The sequence below is a fragment of the Varroa jacobsoni genome, unplaced genomic scaffold (genome assembly GCF_002532875.2).
Source record: "Varroa jacobsoni isolate VJ856 unplaced genomic scaffold, vjacob_1.0 scaffold_374, whole genome shotgun sequence".
NCBI lineage: Eukaryota > Metazoa > Arthropoda > Arachnida > Mesostigmata > Varroidae > Varroa > Varroa jacobsoni.
Genome location: NW_019213276.1, coordinates 131,636 through 150,533, shown reverse-complemented (window position 1 = coordinate 150,533; position 18,898 = coordinate 131,636). Strand labels below are relative to the sequence as shown.

Sequence of the window (18,898 nt, the reverse complement as noted above, 5' to 3'; positions counted from 1 at the left end):
ATGTTTTGGTACTAGCTGTTAGAGAATCCTTAGTCTCCACATTTCACAGTCAGCCACCATTGGCAGGTAATCGATTTTCGCTCGTCAATCCGTTCATCTGTTTCGTCCTAGCTTGGAAACCTTTTCCACTGGGCCTTAGGGGGACTCTGGTGAAATACTGGTATACATGTTTGTCGGTTGCGCGACAAACTAATATATTAATATTTCAACAATCCTAGAGCGCATAGTTTCTAAAACGGGTGATTTGAAAATCTTGTTTTATCAGGGATAAACACCTGTAGGGATTACAATTGGAAAAAAACATCTTTGCACTTTACTTATAAGCATCAAACTCGTAAGTTCAAACTGCTATATACGTTGATATACTTGCAAAATTAGGAGCCTCTTAGATATCATCATGTTACCGATTGTGACATCAAAATGTCTAACCTTCAATCTCCAGCGCGGCGTTTGAAACAGTTGATGAGCCTGATAAGCTTTAATTATATAGACGACATCTGCTCGAATGCACTTTATGGCTAGACGACTAATCAGTCAATTTGGAATCCATCAAATAATTACACGGAAACTTAGCCTAAAATGTATAAGTCTCCGTGTGATTATTTGATGCATTTGTTTTCATTATTATTAATTTTAGTTATTTTGGTTAAACGGGATATGTTTTATCATTGAAATTCAGGGTTATGGGCCTAAAGGTGATAATATACAAAGTACTGAAAAACACGAAAACTCACCGGGCTTTTGCTTGATAACATGAATTTCAGGAATTGGAATACAAACGTTCGCTGACGTCGAACCACCAACATTCGCTCGGCCTAATCGCCGTCTTTCTGGACTGCGCCTCCGCACTCCCGGTGACTAGTCATATTTCGCTTATATAACATCAATAATTGGTTATGGCTACGTTCAGTCAGCGCCACACAAACAGACACACAAATAAATAGATATGGTAAAAGGTGGGCCACTTGACTGTTCGTGGGAGTAGCATACCGGCGCAGCTTGACCATTCGTCAAAAAAATAAGCCGCATCCTATAATTATTTCTATTATTGTGCCGTCCAACTTGTGGACAGGACACAACCACTTGCAGGATCCTGTCTCTACCAGTGTGATCTGTAACTGTAAACACATGTTCTAATTATGACATAGGAATTGTTTTTAGGCATCGTGCAGATTCAAAAAAGGTCAAGGGATTTCGTACTAAATCGTCATGCTATTCCCTTGACTCTTTAGCGGGTTACTCAGTTTCAATCCGACCCGGATACGCCCGTGACGACAAGCGACGATGAACGGCAATTACGCGGAGAAGGTTGTGGACTTGAAAATAACGATGGGCTTATTTGGCATATGTTCGCGCCGTTCAAGAATTTGGCGATAGATTTTAAACGTGCCCTCCAGGACCACGTCTCGCCAGTTAGTAAGGTTGGCAATAAGTCCTGGTTTTGGAGTGGTAGGTCTAGGAAAAGCGTACTGAAGATCAATAGTACCGCTAGGGGGCTATATGTCCTTTGGTCCTGCGGTTTTTAAAAGATCTAAATTCCTTTTTTGCAATCTTGCTTTGAATTGCTAACGCGCTGGCCGATGTGACGTTACCTCGCAGATGTTCTCTATGAGAACAATCAGGGCTTCCTGTCACCTATTCCGTCTCATTTTAGGCGGTAAAACCAGTTGTTAACAAGCCTGATGCTGGCGACGTAGGGCATTTAGGGGTAGGGGGATATTTATGAAGTGACGATACCGTGCATAAGTTTTACGAAGACACGCAGACGCTTAATCATTCGAACGATAGACTTCTCTTGTATTTAGTTGTAATAAAATAGTATTGATGATTTTGTAAGTTTTAATATTAATTATGCTAATCTGAAGTGGTATAAAGTGTGTTTTACGTCTATTTTTCTAGCTATATTTCCGCGAAATGTTCGTTCTCTAAACCTAAACAAGTCTCATTCGAGTACTATACCAGGTTTAATTGCCGAAACACGACGCTGGCTTCATACGCTAGCAGTTTCACACGCTCAACATTTACGAACATACTCACCATAGCCTATATATACTTATCACTGTAAATATATGTACAATGTAATTATACCGCTTTGTACTTACCCTCTTTATCCCGCCTTCTTCTCTTGGTCCTAATCTGTTGCCCCTCGCTATTCGTTGACATCGGAAGGTGGGCTCGAAGGCAGCGGAGCCGTCGTGTCAGGTAGTGCTGAGCGTTGACAAAGAGGAACGTCGGAGCACGATCGTGGCCAATTCGATCAATCCTGTCTGGGAAGAGACGTTCTCATTTCTGTGTGCCAACCCCGATATCGGCGAGGTGAATGCGCGAGTCCTTGACACTAAAAGTGGTCAATGTGTTGGTAGTGCCTCGGTCAGCACAGCCAGACTCTTAAAGGAGGGCGACATGCGTCTCGATGAACCGCTTGCCCTCAAAGGAACCAACAACGCCAAGCTTATGCTTACACTCCAGCTTCGCGTACGTATTGTTTGAATTAGTATACATAATATGTGTAATGTATGCAACAATGTATTGGGTTGTCGATAGTGTTGACCAAGTAATACCATTGCACAAACCGAAACAGACGGTACAAGATACGGGTTACACAGTGAATGTGTTAAAGCTTCTCGTCAAGTTTATTTGGGATTTTCTGCGGGTAGCTAAACATGTACGTTATTATCGTTCTGGTCGGATATTGGTGAGTGTTGACAGTAGAGGACTGAATGTTAGGAGGCAGCAGTTCGTAGCTTCTGAGTCCTTCCTATTCGTCAGTCTGGGCTCTGGCATCGATTGTGAAATATATTTGTTCTTCTTTTTTATTATATTATGATTACTTTTGATCATCCGTAATCAAGCTCTTTGGAAATGACTTGATTTCGTTGTGTTTTTGAAACGTTTCAATACGATAGAGTAAATTTCATTTGCGTCGACTCGTCACGGACCTAAATGTTAAGTTTTTTTTTTGTAATCAGCTTTGTTCAAATGGTCTGAAGGTGTTAGGCGATATATTGGCTACTCACGCGTCAGTTTTGTAAAAATTCCCACAAAATGTTTTTTCGTATTTGGTCGATTACTATGAAAGGCGTCCTTCGCATCGAAATTCCAGAACGAAGCCGACGGGACAATCTTTGGGCCGTTTCCCTATAATGCACTTTGACCATAAACGGGACAATTTTTCAAGGCCTGAATAGACCTCACATTTTTATCGTAATATAAATGTATAACTTAGCAATTTTTTCTTGAAGTTCTTGAAGAAAGTTTTCAGGATTAGTGAATCTTCAAGACACTATATTAAATCTAGCTAGAACTGTTTTGATAATTTTGTACGTCTACTACTGCCAAATCTCAAATTTTAAATGACAGACATTTATTTTATCTGAGACCTTATGTGACTTCAGACTATCGAACGCTCAATAATTTTCCGACAACCCAATATATATACATTTATACAAAGTGAAACACATATATATGTATATTGAAGTGCACCAATAGTGTTAGATTATGCACATAAACATGTTATGCTCCTAAGTAAGGCTAAGTAAGGAAGCTTTTTGCTGGACCTAAGGAGTCGTAAAACATGAAAACGCGATTATTATTATGCTCCCTTAGACTGCAGTTTAAATTAACTAAGGAGATTTCTATAGTATTATTCAGTAGGATAACAAGAATCATAACGTGCAATAATGTCATACATCAGGAAAACCGTCATAGCTATTACGTCGATGTATAAGTAATGCCTACTTCGGCTTATTGCGTTCCTTCTTCATCTGCTGATTGTCAGGCGTCGTATAGCGCACAAAAAGGATCATTTGCCTCAGATTTATGGTTTCATTTAGATTACAAGCTTTTACTATACCTACTTAGAACTCTTTTGTGGTGCGTGCGACCAAGACTACAGCTGAGGATACTATCCAGAAAGGGCTGACTAAATGAAGAGATAACGTCTTCGACTTCACAAGCACATTTCGGCCGAACTCCCCAAGATGGATTTGAGATAATAGTTATATAAGCTTACCTGTTATGCAGTTCTTGACGTACAAAAAATGGATATCCGGCGTTGTTGCATTGCAGGATATTTGGGGCGCCAAATAAAAGTAAAATTGTATGATTCGAACATCGATGGCGCCACCTGTATAAGGCGGCCAAAAGACTTACCAAGCGGCATAACGCTCGATCAGCACTAAATGAGAAATAATCAGGCTAAATAATAAGCACAGCCTTTGCCTATTCGCAAACCCAATCAACAGGCTTGTAGTTAGGCCAGGGGTCTCTCCTCAAATTGAACAAGTGCATCAAAGATGGAGATGTTGTTACATTTTAACGCATTTTCATATGTGTGTGCCTTTGAAGCCACGATATCTCATATTACCAGACTATACGCAACCAATTGGACGAATCAGCCGTTCTGCACTGTGATTCAACGGCGTTTGCCGTTTGCAAACAACGGGACACGTTTAACAACGCCGGTTCAGTGCTAGACGTGTCAAATAGCGTTACATCGAAATGTAACAAGGGCTTGACGGGTAACATCGGCCAACAGAAATTCATCCAGTTCAGGAGTATCCTAAACAGTGCCAAGTAATTAATACGTAAAAATGCTCGTTATACAAGGTTTATACATTATCCGGTTTGAATATTCTCTCATTATGAGCATTTATTTGACGGCAGATCAACAACTTTGGACAGTTTGACCGGAATGCAATATAGCAACGACTGCGCAGTAAGTACGTTACAGTAGTATATTGGCTAGAAACTTGATTATAGGTAAAGAATAGTCAAATATATAAACTTCGCTGCTCGTAACCGGAAGCTTGTCGTCTAGCTATCTAAAGATGGGTAGGACAGACGCCGGCGGATGTCTCTTGTGTGGAGATAGGGACATACACATATGCTCATGATATAAACAAAACTCAGCCCGTATGATCCATTGTATGGTACCACGTAACTGAAATCACATCCGCTAATGTCATCGTAGTTATAGGCTGACCTCCCGGCACATGTGGGAGTGAGTATTCCTTTTCATTAAGTAATGATTGTTGCGGGTTTTATGTCCGTCAGACGTTGATTACTGCCGTCAGATACTGCTTCAGAGTTCTTTCGTTCGTGTATATGTGGATATCTGGCTCTCAGCTGGTCAGCTCTGGTCGGCTGCAGGTTACTAAGTGATGCAGATTAGGATACGTACACTGACCCTAGGCTACTGTTGCAAGCTGTCTTCCTTTCGGAGCGGCATTCACGTCCCTGATATTATACTAGCATTAGCCGTCGGGTGTGGCCTGAAGAAATTTTCTTGGCCATAGCAGAGTCTCTCATGTAGAGACCTTAAGTACCAAGAGAGCCGAGAGAGAGTTGGCGAGAAATGGGGCGGAGCAGATGAAAACGTGTGGCGAGCGGGAAGAGCACAGGATATAAAGGAAGAAAAAAGTCAACAAAAAATGGCGATAAAAAGGGAAAACAAAGGAGACAACAAAAGGGCGAGAAGGAAAACGAAAAGGAAACAGCTAAAGGCAGAGAATAGTGGAAAGGGAAATTGGAACGAAGAAAGGAAGAGGCCAAATATTCGTTGACGTGCTAAACGTGCCCGATGTCGTGCATATGTATTCGTTTAGTCTAATTAAAAAATTCTGTCCGAGTGTCCATTTTGAACAGACTGAACCAGATCTTGCCAGAGGACGGCGGCAAACTTGTTTTATTTCGAATTAGGGCTATGTTGCTTTTTGCTGTCTCAACAGAATGCGACTTCGTGAGCACTGTTCATCCTATTGTTCTCTATCGTTGGAAGCGTGTGTATGATCCTGTTTCTACGAAGAAAAGGAAACACATATTAATGATTTTGTTGTCCTTTAGTATAGATATAACCATTGGTTTTATGAAGTTGTTGGCGAATGCTTTACCAGCGCTAAACTCCTACGGATATCTCTATACGTACTATACATAGACATATTTAGAGTATGGCTAATCAAGTATAATATAAGTATATATAAGTGCATGTGTTTGAACACTACAATGAATGAGTTTGATGTCTCACAAGGGGCTATCAGTCCGGCTGTTGTCTTTAGCAAATGTAAATAAGCTTAATAGTAAACGAAGTTTAACGAATTCAGCCATAATATGATGAGCTTAGTACGTCTCTCATTCATGTTTTCTATTAAAACTCGATTCAGTGCGCTGACATTTTCCGTGATACTGGCTGTACTTGTGCAGATTCTTCAAAGCAGTGGCAATTTGGTAGGCGGTGGCAATCGCTCGACCACACCCGGTTATTCGCGTAGTTCATCGGGGCAACACGGCGATTATCCGCCGTCCGGGGAAGGCGGCTCAGTAGTCAGCACACAAGGCCCTTCTACACACACGTTTGGGAGTGGCATTGTGCCCCTTTCGCAGAGTGGCATGCCCTCAACACCGCGAAAGACTGAGCTACCTTCGATGGATGAGATGGTCCATTCAACCATTTCACCGATCCTCGAAACTTTCCATGGATCCCGAACGAGTCTCCAAAGGCCCACCCTGAGGTATGTGTCAGGACTGACAACAGTTAAGCAATACTGAAATAATGTTTTTAATTCAAAGTCAAATTTTCAAACATTGTACGGTTTTATTTAGTCTGACATATGCATAGTATAGCAGTATATCAGTTAAGAGCACAGAGTAGATGAATTTACATCCAATCATATTGTTGCTCCTCTGTCTGATGCTTTTTCAGCCCATCGTTAGGTGGCCTCGGCAGCTCCTCGACGTGGAACACGCAAATGCGTGTCACCCTTCGATATAGCCCTCCCCGAAACAGACTCGTGTGTGTTATACATCAAGTCAAGTAAGCGACAACAGGCAGTAGGCAGTAATCTGCTCTACTGGGAAACGGCTGTCAACTCAACTGTTCAATAGGGCTTTACTCCAGAAAAGTTGTATTATTTTTCTTTATTTTATTTAATGAGGCCTGTCGTGTGATGTCATTGACAAAATTCGAGGGATTCCCCATCCCCACCGGTCTCACCAACCAGAGGTTTTTTAGCTTTATTCCAGCAAAAAGAAGCTATAAAATTCTAGACAAATTTTGTGTCTAAAAAATTGAAGAAATTTTCCGTCGAATTTTTTTCTTTGTGTCTATTAAGACTGTAATTGTTTTTTTTTCTTATGACCTCAGCTTCAGTTTACGCGGTATCCGTTTGTGTTTTGTTGTAAATATTGGGAAGAGTCGAACGAGTATATTTGCAACTTCTTTAAAAGGAGTTGCGAATATCCTCACTGAAGCCAGTCATTATTAGCTCTTGCAGGTTTAAGAGGTGAACGTTAGAGATAGATTTTTGTAAGTCTTTGGGTTTCTTTAGAGATTTGCCACCGCCTGTGGTGGCCAGTGACGAAGAAGAAGTCTACGTCAAGGTGCAACTGAGTCCGTGCGATACGGTAAAACACAAGGAAAACTGGCACAAAACACGGCCGATCAGGGTCAATTCTTCCGGGATCATCGATTTTGACGAAACGTAAGTTAACTGTTATTTGACTGGTATAATGTAGATCTATTGTTTTAGTTTCAGCGCGTCCAAATAGCAGCCTATTTTTTTCCGAATCTATTTTCGGTCAGATCCAAAGCATTTTTTCCAACATCACAAACCCCTTCACCTTACAGACATCAGGACTTCTTCCCCCCCTGTACTAGCTATACAACCGGTTTGTATTTAGAGATGATTTATGAGATATATCAAATCAACAGCGAGCAAAATGTGAAAAAGTCAACAAAAAAACAACAAAATGTACATTTACGATCAAGATAGGAGAGGATAAAACCGTTCGCAAACCGTGGACCTTGCACCTTACTGAGCAACTGCCAAGTAACAACTGACTAACACCTGCGTGCTTAATGTTGTAGATTCTGATTAGCGGTCCCTCTGTAGTTCAAACGAGCGGACACAGACTTCTTCAGTTTCCGCTTTAATTCATGAGGTCAACGGTTGGCTTTTCTGTTTTGCGTGCTACTGCTGTAGTTATTGCCGAACCGCTGTCCTGGCGTCGAGCGGGAGTAAAGCTGAGCGAAGTAACGCCCTTTCTCTGTTCTCCTGACAATTTTCCGAGTCGACCTTACCACTGAGGTATTGTACTTACAATTGCACAAGTACAAGTCCAGCACCTCGGCCTGTACGTACAGCAGTTTCGTAGAGTCGGCTACCAAATCCAATTTCCCGTACCACATTAACATGAGCGCTGATTCGTCGCATACGGCGATCATTCGCTGGCCTTACACTTGAATCGTGTACAAATAGCATGCTATACATTGTACGCAGACGATTAAAAACGTGCGCCTCGATAAACGTTACTCGTATCACTCTCGTGTTAGGAAACGTCGTATGGGCCGACGAGCTGCTTGCGTAACTTACCGTTACATCATTGCAACTAGCTACGCCAGTAACTGGACGTTGACGAAGCTGCCATTAGTACTCGGAATCGGTAAGCAAGATGGCTATTTTGCACACGGAGTACAGGAAGTGGCTCTTTAAGGGATAAATAAATGTCAACACAACTAAGAACATTGAAATGCTCTTGCGTTCGATGTCGATCCCTGTGTGTGAACTTTTATCTTTCTTAACCTGGGCAAACGTAGGATTTCAATATGCAATAACAGTATGGGAAAACAGTATCTAGTCAAACTGCCCCATGATCAATGTTACACACCGTTACCATTTGCTGTGCTGGGTTTTTTTCGCATAACTGGGAGTATTGAAATGACCGAAAACAGAACTGCATTTGCTACTCGGTCACAGCCGGACAAAAAATTGCTAATCATGGACTTTGCTCTGTACATATATCTCCCTCAAGCAACCTATCTCGTTAGATAAACAATGTAAAAATGTTTACTTTTCTATTGTACACATATATATAAAAAATATTTGGGGGTTACAACTTCGTCGAGCATTTTGCAAGCTCCACTGGCACTCAAACGATTAGTTAATGTCATCATAATCATATGTCATTGAAATCGTGTTTATATCGCTCTTTTTGTCATCACGAAATCAGAAGTAACTTCGTTGTCGAGGTATAAACACGGTACTTAGAGAACTTAACCAACATTTACAGCCATTACGTACATCACGGACTTAGTACAGGGTCGCCAACCAACAACAATGTAATTTCTTTTTCCATTTTATTTTTCTAATTCTAATTCTAATGAGTGCGTATAATAATTACCATAGTAACCAAGCTGCCACAGCGAAAATTGCCGTGTAATTCCATGACTATATTGGCTAAGAGACTTTTCTCTGGCCATACAAACGCTACGATTGTATCTTCTTGGCGTGCGTTTATCGATCTGACCGGTGGTGACTGGACCAATCTAAAATGACTTCCAGTTTTCCAGTCTTAATAAGACTGAGGGCTAGTGCAGGCAAAAACAGGCCTCACGATCAAGCGCTTTCCATAAGTCGGGACATTGAATAGGGAAAACTTCGCTTGATCAGATACCCAACATGTGGAGGCAAAGTAGTTATCAAACAATATACGGCAGGGAAAAAAGTATGGCTTACGGTCTGGCTGTCTGCGAACGTTATTACCTGTGTGCGTTCAAGATAGGAAAATAATAGTGATTTGAGTTCTTTGCTTTGAGATCAACGTATCGATGTTGTTCCGTTCAAACTGTTAACCCCCAGTAGAGCGAGATTAATCTAAAGGAAAACCTTCCAACTGAAAGCAAAGAATCGGCGATCTGAATTCAAGAGAGCAGGAAACGGCTGTCGAGCGCGGCAGAATGGTGACACTGGTTTCCCCGGCAACTTAGGACGATCATTGCCCTACCATAGCCTTGAGTTATCGCAAACATCTGAGAACGTGTACATACAATCAACATACAAGACGTTGGTCAGTGTTGTGTTTAATAAACACCGCGACCGCAAATAGGGCGTGCTATAACATTTCCATTGGTTGACATGCCGGTTACATGCTATCATTTTCCGTGTCAAATCTCATTGCGTTTAACTCTACATACAAAGTTTTCGAAAAGCCTAGAAAGAAAATGATGACTACCCACAAATTGTAGAGTTCACTTAGATATTCAGTTCTGAAGCAAAGCCCATATGAGCTAGCGAAGCGACGAATCGCCCACTGTTTTACGATGGACTAAGGACGTAGATGGAGTCAAAATTTTGACATAGCAAGTACTCAATAGAGTAGCCTGTAGCGAGTATACTTTAATGAAAATTGTATAGTCTTTATGCAGGAACGAAGAATAAAGTAAAGCTTAACAGTAGCTTGTATCGTTTTATTTATCGTAATCCATATCTAATGAACCAACTTTGAATCAAAATTGGTTCATTTCGGCGGCTCAATGATAACGACGAAAAACTAACTAGAGTACCTGTTTACTAGTTCTATCATATATATATATATATATATATATATATATATATATATATATAGAAAGAAACTGACTTTTGTATCATGGTTCCTTGCACCTAACAACGGTTCAGTCTATAGCCGTTATAGGGTGATCAGCCCTAGCACATGGGGAGGTACGTTAAGGTAAAATATAGCCCTTTTATCTTCCTCACACCATAAAGTTAGGATAAGAGGACCCAAACCAATTGCGTCCGGATTTGTCGTAGTAAATCACGATCAAGCAAAGCGTTCAACTTCTCTTACATATATATTTTCGACACGTCGGATACATGCCCAGAATATGCCTTGGGGCTAAATTGAGCCGAAGATTGGGGCACATATCTATGTTGATTTTGATACGGAAAATTTTATAAGTGACATAAATATAGCATTAATGATCCACCATAGGTAGGGAATGGGCTATCACAGGACACATTGAAACAGAACGGCATGACCAGGTACGGTGCAAACGCATATAGGAGGACAGCATAAAAGATGGTAATAATATTTCCCTTTGAGGTGGACGTTACGCGGACCAGTTGTACCTCGGCCGGCTAAGGCAACCCAAAGTTTGCCGGTTATTTCTAGACTGCCACGGAGCCTTAGAAGTTCAAGAGAAACAAAACACGAAGTCTCTTAGTGTGTTGTCCTCGAAGCTTTCGTGTAGTTTGAATGACAGTGGTGAAAAAGGTTGGTGGGCATTTGTTCCTAAGAGCTGCCTACCCAAGAAATAGACGGGTTGGTAGAAAAGCGAAGCGTTCAGGATTGAGAAGATCGTCGTTTGATTTATCGTGACAGAATAGAATTGTTTACTATGAGAATTTCCTTTTTACCTATAGCTCATTAGCTAACATGAGGACCAGTGCAATAGATTTGCGATGATCCAAACTAACCATGATATATCCGGAATGAATATTGCGGATTACCTATACAGAACCAGATATTTTAGTTAATACTGCTTACTTAAGAGAAACTTCGTTGTTATGGTCGATGTGTGTCTGTAACCCAACTACCTACAAAGGCCCATAGATATCCAGGCACTCCACAGGCCTCCTATTCAATACGGTTGAACACCTACTCTCGATAGCAGTAGTTAATGTTTGATAACGTAACGTTTTTTTTATTTGTTATGTAACGACATGCATTTTATAGTTAGTTTCGCTTCATGCGTCTCAAGTTCAACGTGGGTTTCCCCGTTATTTGAAATGTATCATCTTTGGTTAAATCAATAAGCTTCCATTTCCCGGTTGAATGATCCGTTTAAAAGCTCCCAGATTTAGAGCGACATAGATCTCCTAACATCGTTCATGATGTGTCAATGTTTACAGCGAGCCGCTTGCGTTTAGCTATCAGTGAATACTCGCAGTAGACGCATCCGACGCTGTGTGTTTGTAGAAAAGTTTTCTAGCGCGGTTAATCTATAGTACTATTCGTGTTTTCAAAGGGACATTTCGTTATCGTTTCGTGTCTTGTTTGCCATTTTTATTATGTCATTGCTTATTCGTTACAATCATCTCTCTATGCAACGACATGTCCGAAACAGGTTGGAATTAGACGTGGCCGCTCACGAGCTAGCGTTGGTGTCCCTACAACTGCAATTACGGTGTCGCAGTACAAAACGTGCAAGCGTGTTTAACATGAATAAGCGAATCATAAACTTGAACCACAATAACGCCAAAAGAAAACTTTTAGGACAACTTATCCTATCACTGGATCAACTTAACGGAGTCACCGCACTCACGGAATGGTAAGTAAGCACTATAACGGAAAAATTAAATGTTTTTAAAGCTTGGCATAATTCGTGTGCGACATCAAGATACTGCCTTACCGCAAATTAATTAAAGTATTAGCAGGTCTAAGACAACAGAGAAAGAAAAACTCAGGGCATTCGTAAAAACGACGCAAGATATCCGGTCGTCGAGAAAGTTCTAATCATTTCAAGTTAAATTCGAAGCAAATAGATTTTAGATTTCAATATCGTATTTGTAACAATGTCATTTTGATCTATGACTTTCTGCGCTTCGTCTGTAACATAATTCTAGCGTTTCTGTACTTTCTGGGTGAAAAGCTCCGAAGCGAGACCATCTGACCATCTGTACCTCTACATTTAGAAATACAATTGAGTTTATTCTTTTGTATCAAGCTTTTTCTGTAGCCAGCTTTTTCATTTGATTGATGCAAACCTCATGGTAGTGGGCGTTGAGTTTCGCGGCGATATGGTATAGCTATCTACGTGTTGGTTTCGTTCAACTTCTCCGTAATTAGTCAACCACGAAAAGCATCGTTCGCACCGAAATTTTCTGAAAAAAAGACAAAACTATGTTCAACCCACTTCTCCGGTGGCAATATTTTAATGGGCCCAAGCAGAATGTGTGCTTTTATCATGATAAAATTGAAAGTACGTTAAATTTCAACAGAACTGCACCTTCTGAGCCTAAATGCAGGTATTACTGCAGTTTTTTTTTAGCACGCTCAAACCGCACTGAAAGCCTGTTTGACGTGACTCATGACCTGAGACGTATGACACCGAGATTTCTCTCGGAATCTTAGGTTAATAAATCTAGTATAATGGGGGTAAGAAAAAGATCTTCATACAAAATATATCTATTCTGTAGCATATCAGCCTATTCGAATGGAATAATATCCGATTATCAATTACGAACTACATGAAATTCTGTCATAAATTCTAGGAAGTTAGAGCAGACCTTTGTATAAAAATCCGACGCTACGGTGCTAGGCTACAGCAAGCGTGGAATATAGAGAACATAAATAGGGATAGAAATTACTTACCATAAAATGCTAGTTATTAGCTAGTACTGGTCATTTGCAATGAAGGTCAATCCTTGATCCTTTGGAGGAAGTAACAAGATTTCCGTGGGTCAATCTGCGGAAGGATCATGATTCAAAATTCGTTCACTTGGCAGCAGCGAGTGATACTTGTATGATGTCCACGTCGTAAGGGCCTTTGGGTCGAACGCGGGCAGATCGTGGCCGCACCCATTCATTGATTACCGCCTGCATTGGGCGCGCGTCGCCGGCATTATTCTATTTGACACAATTCGAAACTTGTGCTGTCGAGAACAAGACATGACAATATAGGAAATCACTTCGTCCTTAAACAGAAGAAAAACAGAAATTTATGGGCACTGTTTTGAATTTTGAATAAAAATTTCAGTGTTTTTAATGCACGTGTCTCTATGGTATTTCAGTATCAATTGTTGCAGTATATATACAAACATTATAGGTCATTTCCGCTATACGCGCAATCGGTACGAATGATCAAGGGATTCCTATGATATTCACGTGCCAGTGGTTTCACAGCTCGGTCGACAGCCTCTTTCTTATGGAGAGCCCCGTATGAGAATCGAAAGAAAGACTATGGATGATCATGATACAAAAACTAGACTATGTGGACCTAAATGATATTGATGCTTGGTTAGACAGTAACGACGCCTGGCTCTCATGGGCATCTTAATTCGAATGCCTAGCCCATGATGACTGTCGATGTTTACTTTCTTTTTTATGCAGTCTCTCGTCTGCAAATTGAACCTAGGAGGTTCATGGGGTCATTTGCAAATTTATGGTCATTTGCTGAAGCGTCGTTGCTTCTCGTGAATACCCTCGCGATGAAACGATTGCGCTTATCTATTTCATAGACCACAGTGGTGGTAATTTCCAACTTTTGATAGTCGAGCAATCGATTATTGAAGGACAAGTAGCTGAACGATTTGAACTACAAGATATACGTATAGCACACGTTTAATACATAGTAACATGTTAGTGATAGACACTTTTCAAAATTGCGAAGATACCAACTTCCCTTAAATGTGATAAATTAATACCTGATACTGACTACTACTGATTTCGGTCAATTGTAATCAGCTAAAGTTTAACGATAAACGTATATCTAATAAGGAAATAGATCGAGGGTAGCATTCCGCTGACAGTAAAAATTATTCTTTCCTAATATATACATTACAAATGAAAAGTTTTAATATGTCAGTAGTTTTTCTATCCAACTTTGCTTACGAATACCCACAAGAACTGCATCAGATGTCAATTTGCTTAAAGCAGTTGTCGTATTCAAGCGAAAGCCAGCCCCACGTAGTCACTGGGTCTAGAAATCTTTTTTTTTCACACACGATATGCCGTTTCCGGCCATTTTCATATCTTCCCTTAAATATCTGCGTATGGCTTCCAGGTACTTCCTGTCGCCAGCATAAGACACCTTTCAGCCTCGCGTATCCTCGTCATCATCATCGGCCTTTGCCTTGACAGAGCTCACGTTCCTTTTCTCTAATAGGAATTAAAGCAATTCCTGGCGACGCAATTCCCGCATCGCGTCGATCCTCAGCGTCACACGGCCGCCGGCACAATAACAACGTTCTCTATCAGTAACTACCTGTACCTGTTGTTACAAAGGCTGAAGAAGAATGTACCGTGTAGGTCAGGCTGAGCCGACCTTCAGTCTTCACTTACTTCGATCTGGTGGTCAGGGCGTGCGTCAAATGAAACACTTCCGGAGTGAGATTTTCCTATAAAAGAGAAGCGCTGGTCAACGAATCGCTTCACGGTGCACCTCTGTAAAGAAACTATTAGTCTATTAGCACAATCACAGCCAGCCAGAAAGGGGAAGGATGGAAGTCGGCTTCTGAGCATCTGAATGATTGAGGCTGAATAGGTCAGGCCTTTCCTGCAACCGACAAACCAACTAAGCAGTATTTGACATTCCTGATATTTAATTCTGTGTGAATTTCGAAAGTGCATTGCGTCAGTCAGCGTGTCGTATCAGTATTACTAAATACAGAAGTAAAAAATCAACATCGATGATGACGGCTCTTGTTATGGTTCAAATGGCAGTAGAAAAAGATTGGGATAATGTAAGCTACGGGCTCATGCTATACGTGACGTAGGTTTCTTGATATTTGACGATTAGTAGGGTGAAATCTTTTTTGGATAATTTTTGCTATTTTTTTTTTATTGCGACACGATTCGATAGTCGTAAGGGCCGAGGTCATGGCGCCATGTTGAGCTCCGATGCGCTATTATTATTACGTCGATCATCATCCGTTGGTAAGACATAACATGGACGTAACATGGCTGAGCACAACGGAATATATATAATACGATCCCCTAACGGGAATGACCTATAACTATAAATAAACGCATACATTGAAAGTAAGATAAAAAAAAACTTGTTGTTTTTTTTTTTGAAAGTTAGATACCTCTTAGCGTTGTGTTATCTCGTACTTTATCCCTGCAAGCAACGTATGGCAGTCCATCAATAAAAGATTGTAACTGTCATACTGCAGTTCGCTTCAGAAATAGTCTCCACACGTAGATAGTCACACATAGTCATAGATATGCACAATTTCATTGTGCATATCTCTAGATATATAGAACTAATTCTATGAGTAATAGATATATTCATGTTACTATGGCATTAAAGCTATGTTCAGCAATGAATAGAAGCCAGCGAACTATCATTTCCATTAAACAGATCTCCTCGTTTTGCTTCGTCGCCCTAAGTTGTTATTTGCTAGTAGCATTACGTGTGGCCTCAATGTCAAGTAGAAATTATTACGTTATCTATTCCACGGAGCGTCGCCCATCAATGGAGCCCTTTGTCAGGTCAATTCCGGTCTTCATGAGCTTCGGGACCAACACCAACTTTGGGATAACTTTGCATTTGCTATTGTAGCTAGACTATTGTAGGTGCCCACCGCAGATAATTATAGCTAGCTGGTAATTACAAGACGATAATTATTCTATGTAGTTATTTCGTATCAAGGCACGCTCTCGTATTTGGCTTTATTGCTCTATCGATAAATAGGAAGTGTCAAACGTTTTGGTTTTATAATTACAACAATCATAACAATGTTTTTAATGTTCTTCTTTATTTCTTCTTATTTCGAAATAAAGCACTCGATTAATAATCATGCTGCGATTCATTTCTCCCAGTTCGTAAGTGGTAAGTGTCTTCCATTCTTGCTGCCTTTTGGTACAACAACTCCATTTTGCTTTGATAAGGTTACTGCACACGATTTCTGAGTAAAGTAGAACGGCCGCCACTGTATAATAATACCACGATGCGTCTTCGCTGATAGTGACTGGTTAGTCATTATACTGAGCCCACAGTTCTGCTATCTCTGTACTGGCACACTTTATACACACATATATATATATATATATATATATATATTCAATTTATCAAGGCCTTTTTATTCCTCTTGAAAGGTATAATCAATTACACTTAATGTCATCACATTGGGAATACATATTTTCTAAGAGAACATCTTAGCATAGCGTATCTGATATTTAGAAGGCCGCAAAACTGATCAGCTCTTCATCTGATATATACGAAAAATATTTATAGCCAGTAGGTACATGTTGCGCTATAGAATCGTTCTGGGTTGGTCAACGTCTGTTGGCCCCATCCCCTCACTATCCCGACTACGATATCTGAAGCTGCCTGTTGACTAACAAACAGAACTTGGTATATTCTTTCGTTATTGTTAATGTTAATATAATTTTTGGTTGATGTTGCTTTCGTAAACGCCATATTTAAGTAGTTCAGAACGACATCTGTGAACTACGTATCATCAGTCTACGGTAATCAAATGAGCCTATCGGGTGTTTACTAACGTAACGCATAGCATGTCAATAAAGGCTCACCGAATTTGAAATTTCACGCGTACAAGTGTACCCAAATATTCTAAGCTATTTCGGTCGTTGCACTACGTACAGCAGGGTGATCCCATATAAGATACTGACATATGGGCAAGTTAAGTTAAACAGTGAAGGCCCATTGCTACAAGCTGTAATAGCTTAGAAACGATGTTAGACGCGGGAAATTTGAAAAAAAAAATACTTTTTCTCACTAATAATAATTAAATTATTATTATCGTTACGGGTCTTTTCAGTTACGGGTAGGTCACTGATAGTTTGGCCTTCATAATATACCGAAGATGTCATTTTTGTTATTTTTTATTTGGACTGCTATTTGTCAACTAGCCATAGAGTAGCGTTGAATTAGCCTATTGTACATGTCTCCGGCACTGGGCAGTACCGTTGAATGACTATTGTCTCATGCACATCCTATTTATTTCTAAGATATATATATGCATTTTTTTTTCTAGTTGTGGTTTTAGTATGGGTTTATGTGATTCGTGTTAGTTTTCATCGAGGTTATTGTTAGCCTTCCGGTTAGGAATCGCATAGGGAGCTAGTGTTTTTAATTTAGACTTCAGTTGGGCATGAAGAAAAGGAAAATCTGACCTGTGTCGACTGGTTTATATACTAGATTTCTACAAACTTTTTTCGCTGCACTGTTAACTTATCGCCCACTGCAGATATAAAATTTTTCTATTTTCACTCTTACTTTGCATCTCTTAATTTTGTCCTTTTAAGCTAATACGTCGTACTTGAGTTAACTCGCTTGTGTCGTAATTAAACAGATAAATCGTCCTATTGCCAAACTGGACTGCGAACCATGTCTAGCGCAGAGCACTCAATCGGGCAACGTTAATCAATAAGTTAACAGACGTTAATTTTTTCAATATATTCCGCTGTCTCGAAGAGAATGTTCATGGCAAATGGTTAAACTGAGACAAGTCAACAACCAGTAAAGACCCAGGCCATGAAGCGCCAGAGCATAGGTTCGATATGTCTGTGATCTATGTTCGACTTTGAATCTTCACTATGTATCTTTTCGGGTCAAGCCCTGTGCAATTAATTATAGCTAGTACAAGGCAACATGCATGTGCTTGATCTAAATCAAATATTCCAGATAATTAGATTAACGATAATATTAGAGAGACGAAGACTTCCCCCCCGAAGTGCGAATGCTGTCGTTGTTAACAGTAGAGTCAGATAGTCACACAACAGATACGATCACGATAGAATCATACCGACATTTTTAAATAAATAGAAAATACCGACATTTAAAAAATTGTGGCAATGATTTTATTTGTAAATCGTATCATAATTATCATCAGGATCCTCCGTAGTACTCTGATGGTCCTATGTTTGGTGGCACAGGGTCACCGAAGCGGCATTAGTAGATTTTAGATCCGATCTATGAAAAATTAGCAAGTAGGTTAACGGGATCGATGCAGCTCGGTACAACAATTGTTTGACTGAAAACATAGCATAAATTCCTATTGGCCTGGAAACAGAACTTCTTCGAGGCTTTTCCTTTCGAACTTTCTTAGTCACAATATCGCCACACTATGTCTGGCTTAGTTCGTTGTTTTATCTCGGAAAATAGAGCAACAAAAAGCGTTGCGACTAAAGAACGGATAGTCAATAGGGCGATCGTGAACCGCTTAAGACGGTAGATAATTTCCGCTCGGCAAGGGGTACTTTTTCTGTGCTCGATAGCTTCCACGTAGAATTTCAATTTGCTACTCTCTTAGTGTAAAATGAACAGCCCCGGATTATCAACACGCTAACAAACCTTGCTTATTTGACGTTGCTATACGAACATTTCATCTGAATATGTCTATTAAAACCCATTGTTTTATTCCCATAGAAGATC

The 18,898-nt window shown here is 40.2% G+C and overlaps 1 protein-coding gene and 1 long non-coding RNA gene across 21 annotated transcripts in view; one reads left to right on the top strand and one right to left on the bottom strand.

Moving 5' to 3' along the window:
- Esyt2 (extended synaptotagmin-like protein 2) overlaps positions 1 to 15,553 on the top strand; it is an 80,732-nt gene extending 65,179 nt beyond the window's left edge. For 15 of the 18 annotated variants that reach the window (XM_086968037.1, XM_086968035.1, XM_022832170.2 and 12 more), the window contains 8 exons: positions 765 to 854; positions 1,233 to 1,421; positions 2,170 to 2,475; positions 6,202 to 6,509; positions 6,701 to 6,811; positions 7,326 to 7,478; positions 11,903 to 12,106; positions 14,561 to 15,553. In XM_086968037.1, the coding sequence (XP_086824163.1) occupies positions 765 to 854; positions 1,233 to 1,421; positions 2,170 to 2,475; positions 6,202 to 6,509; positions 6,701 to 6,811; positions 7,326 to 7,478; positions 11,903 to 12,106; positions 14,561 to 14,582 (1,383 nt within the window). In that variant the 3' untranslated portion in view covers positions 14,583 to 15,553. Of the gene's footprint in view, positions 1 to 764; positions 855 to 1,232; positions 1,422 to 2,169; positions 2,476 to 6,201; positions 6,510 to 6,700; positions 6,812 to 7,325; positions 7,479 to 8,329; positions 8,440 to 11,902; positions 12,107 to 14,560 lie in introns of those variants that run through there. The other 3 variants (XM_086968038.1, XM_086968040.1, XM_086968039.1) reach the window with 3 other exon arrangements.
- Positions 5,633 to 14,548, bottom strand: LOC111259860 (uncharacterized). 3 transcript variants are annotated; one of them, XR_015310758.1, is made up of 4 exons: positions 13,150 to 14,548; positions 12,543 to 12,659; positions 9,178 to 9,805; positions 5,633 to 5,798 (listed from the first exon to the last, which is right to left on the bottom strand). It is a non-coding gene; the product is annotated as an uncharacterized LOC111259860 (long non-coding RNA). The 3 variants fall into 3 exon arrangements; XR_002679882.1 differs by lacking the exon at positions 5,633 to 5,798 and having other exon boundaries at positions 8,459 to 9,805; XR_002679881.1 differs by lacking the exons at positions 5,633 to 5,798; positions 9,178 to 9,805 and having other exon boundaries at positions 12,247 to 12,659.
- Positions 15,554 to 18,898: the final 3,345 nt, after the last annotated feature.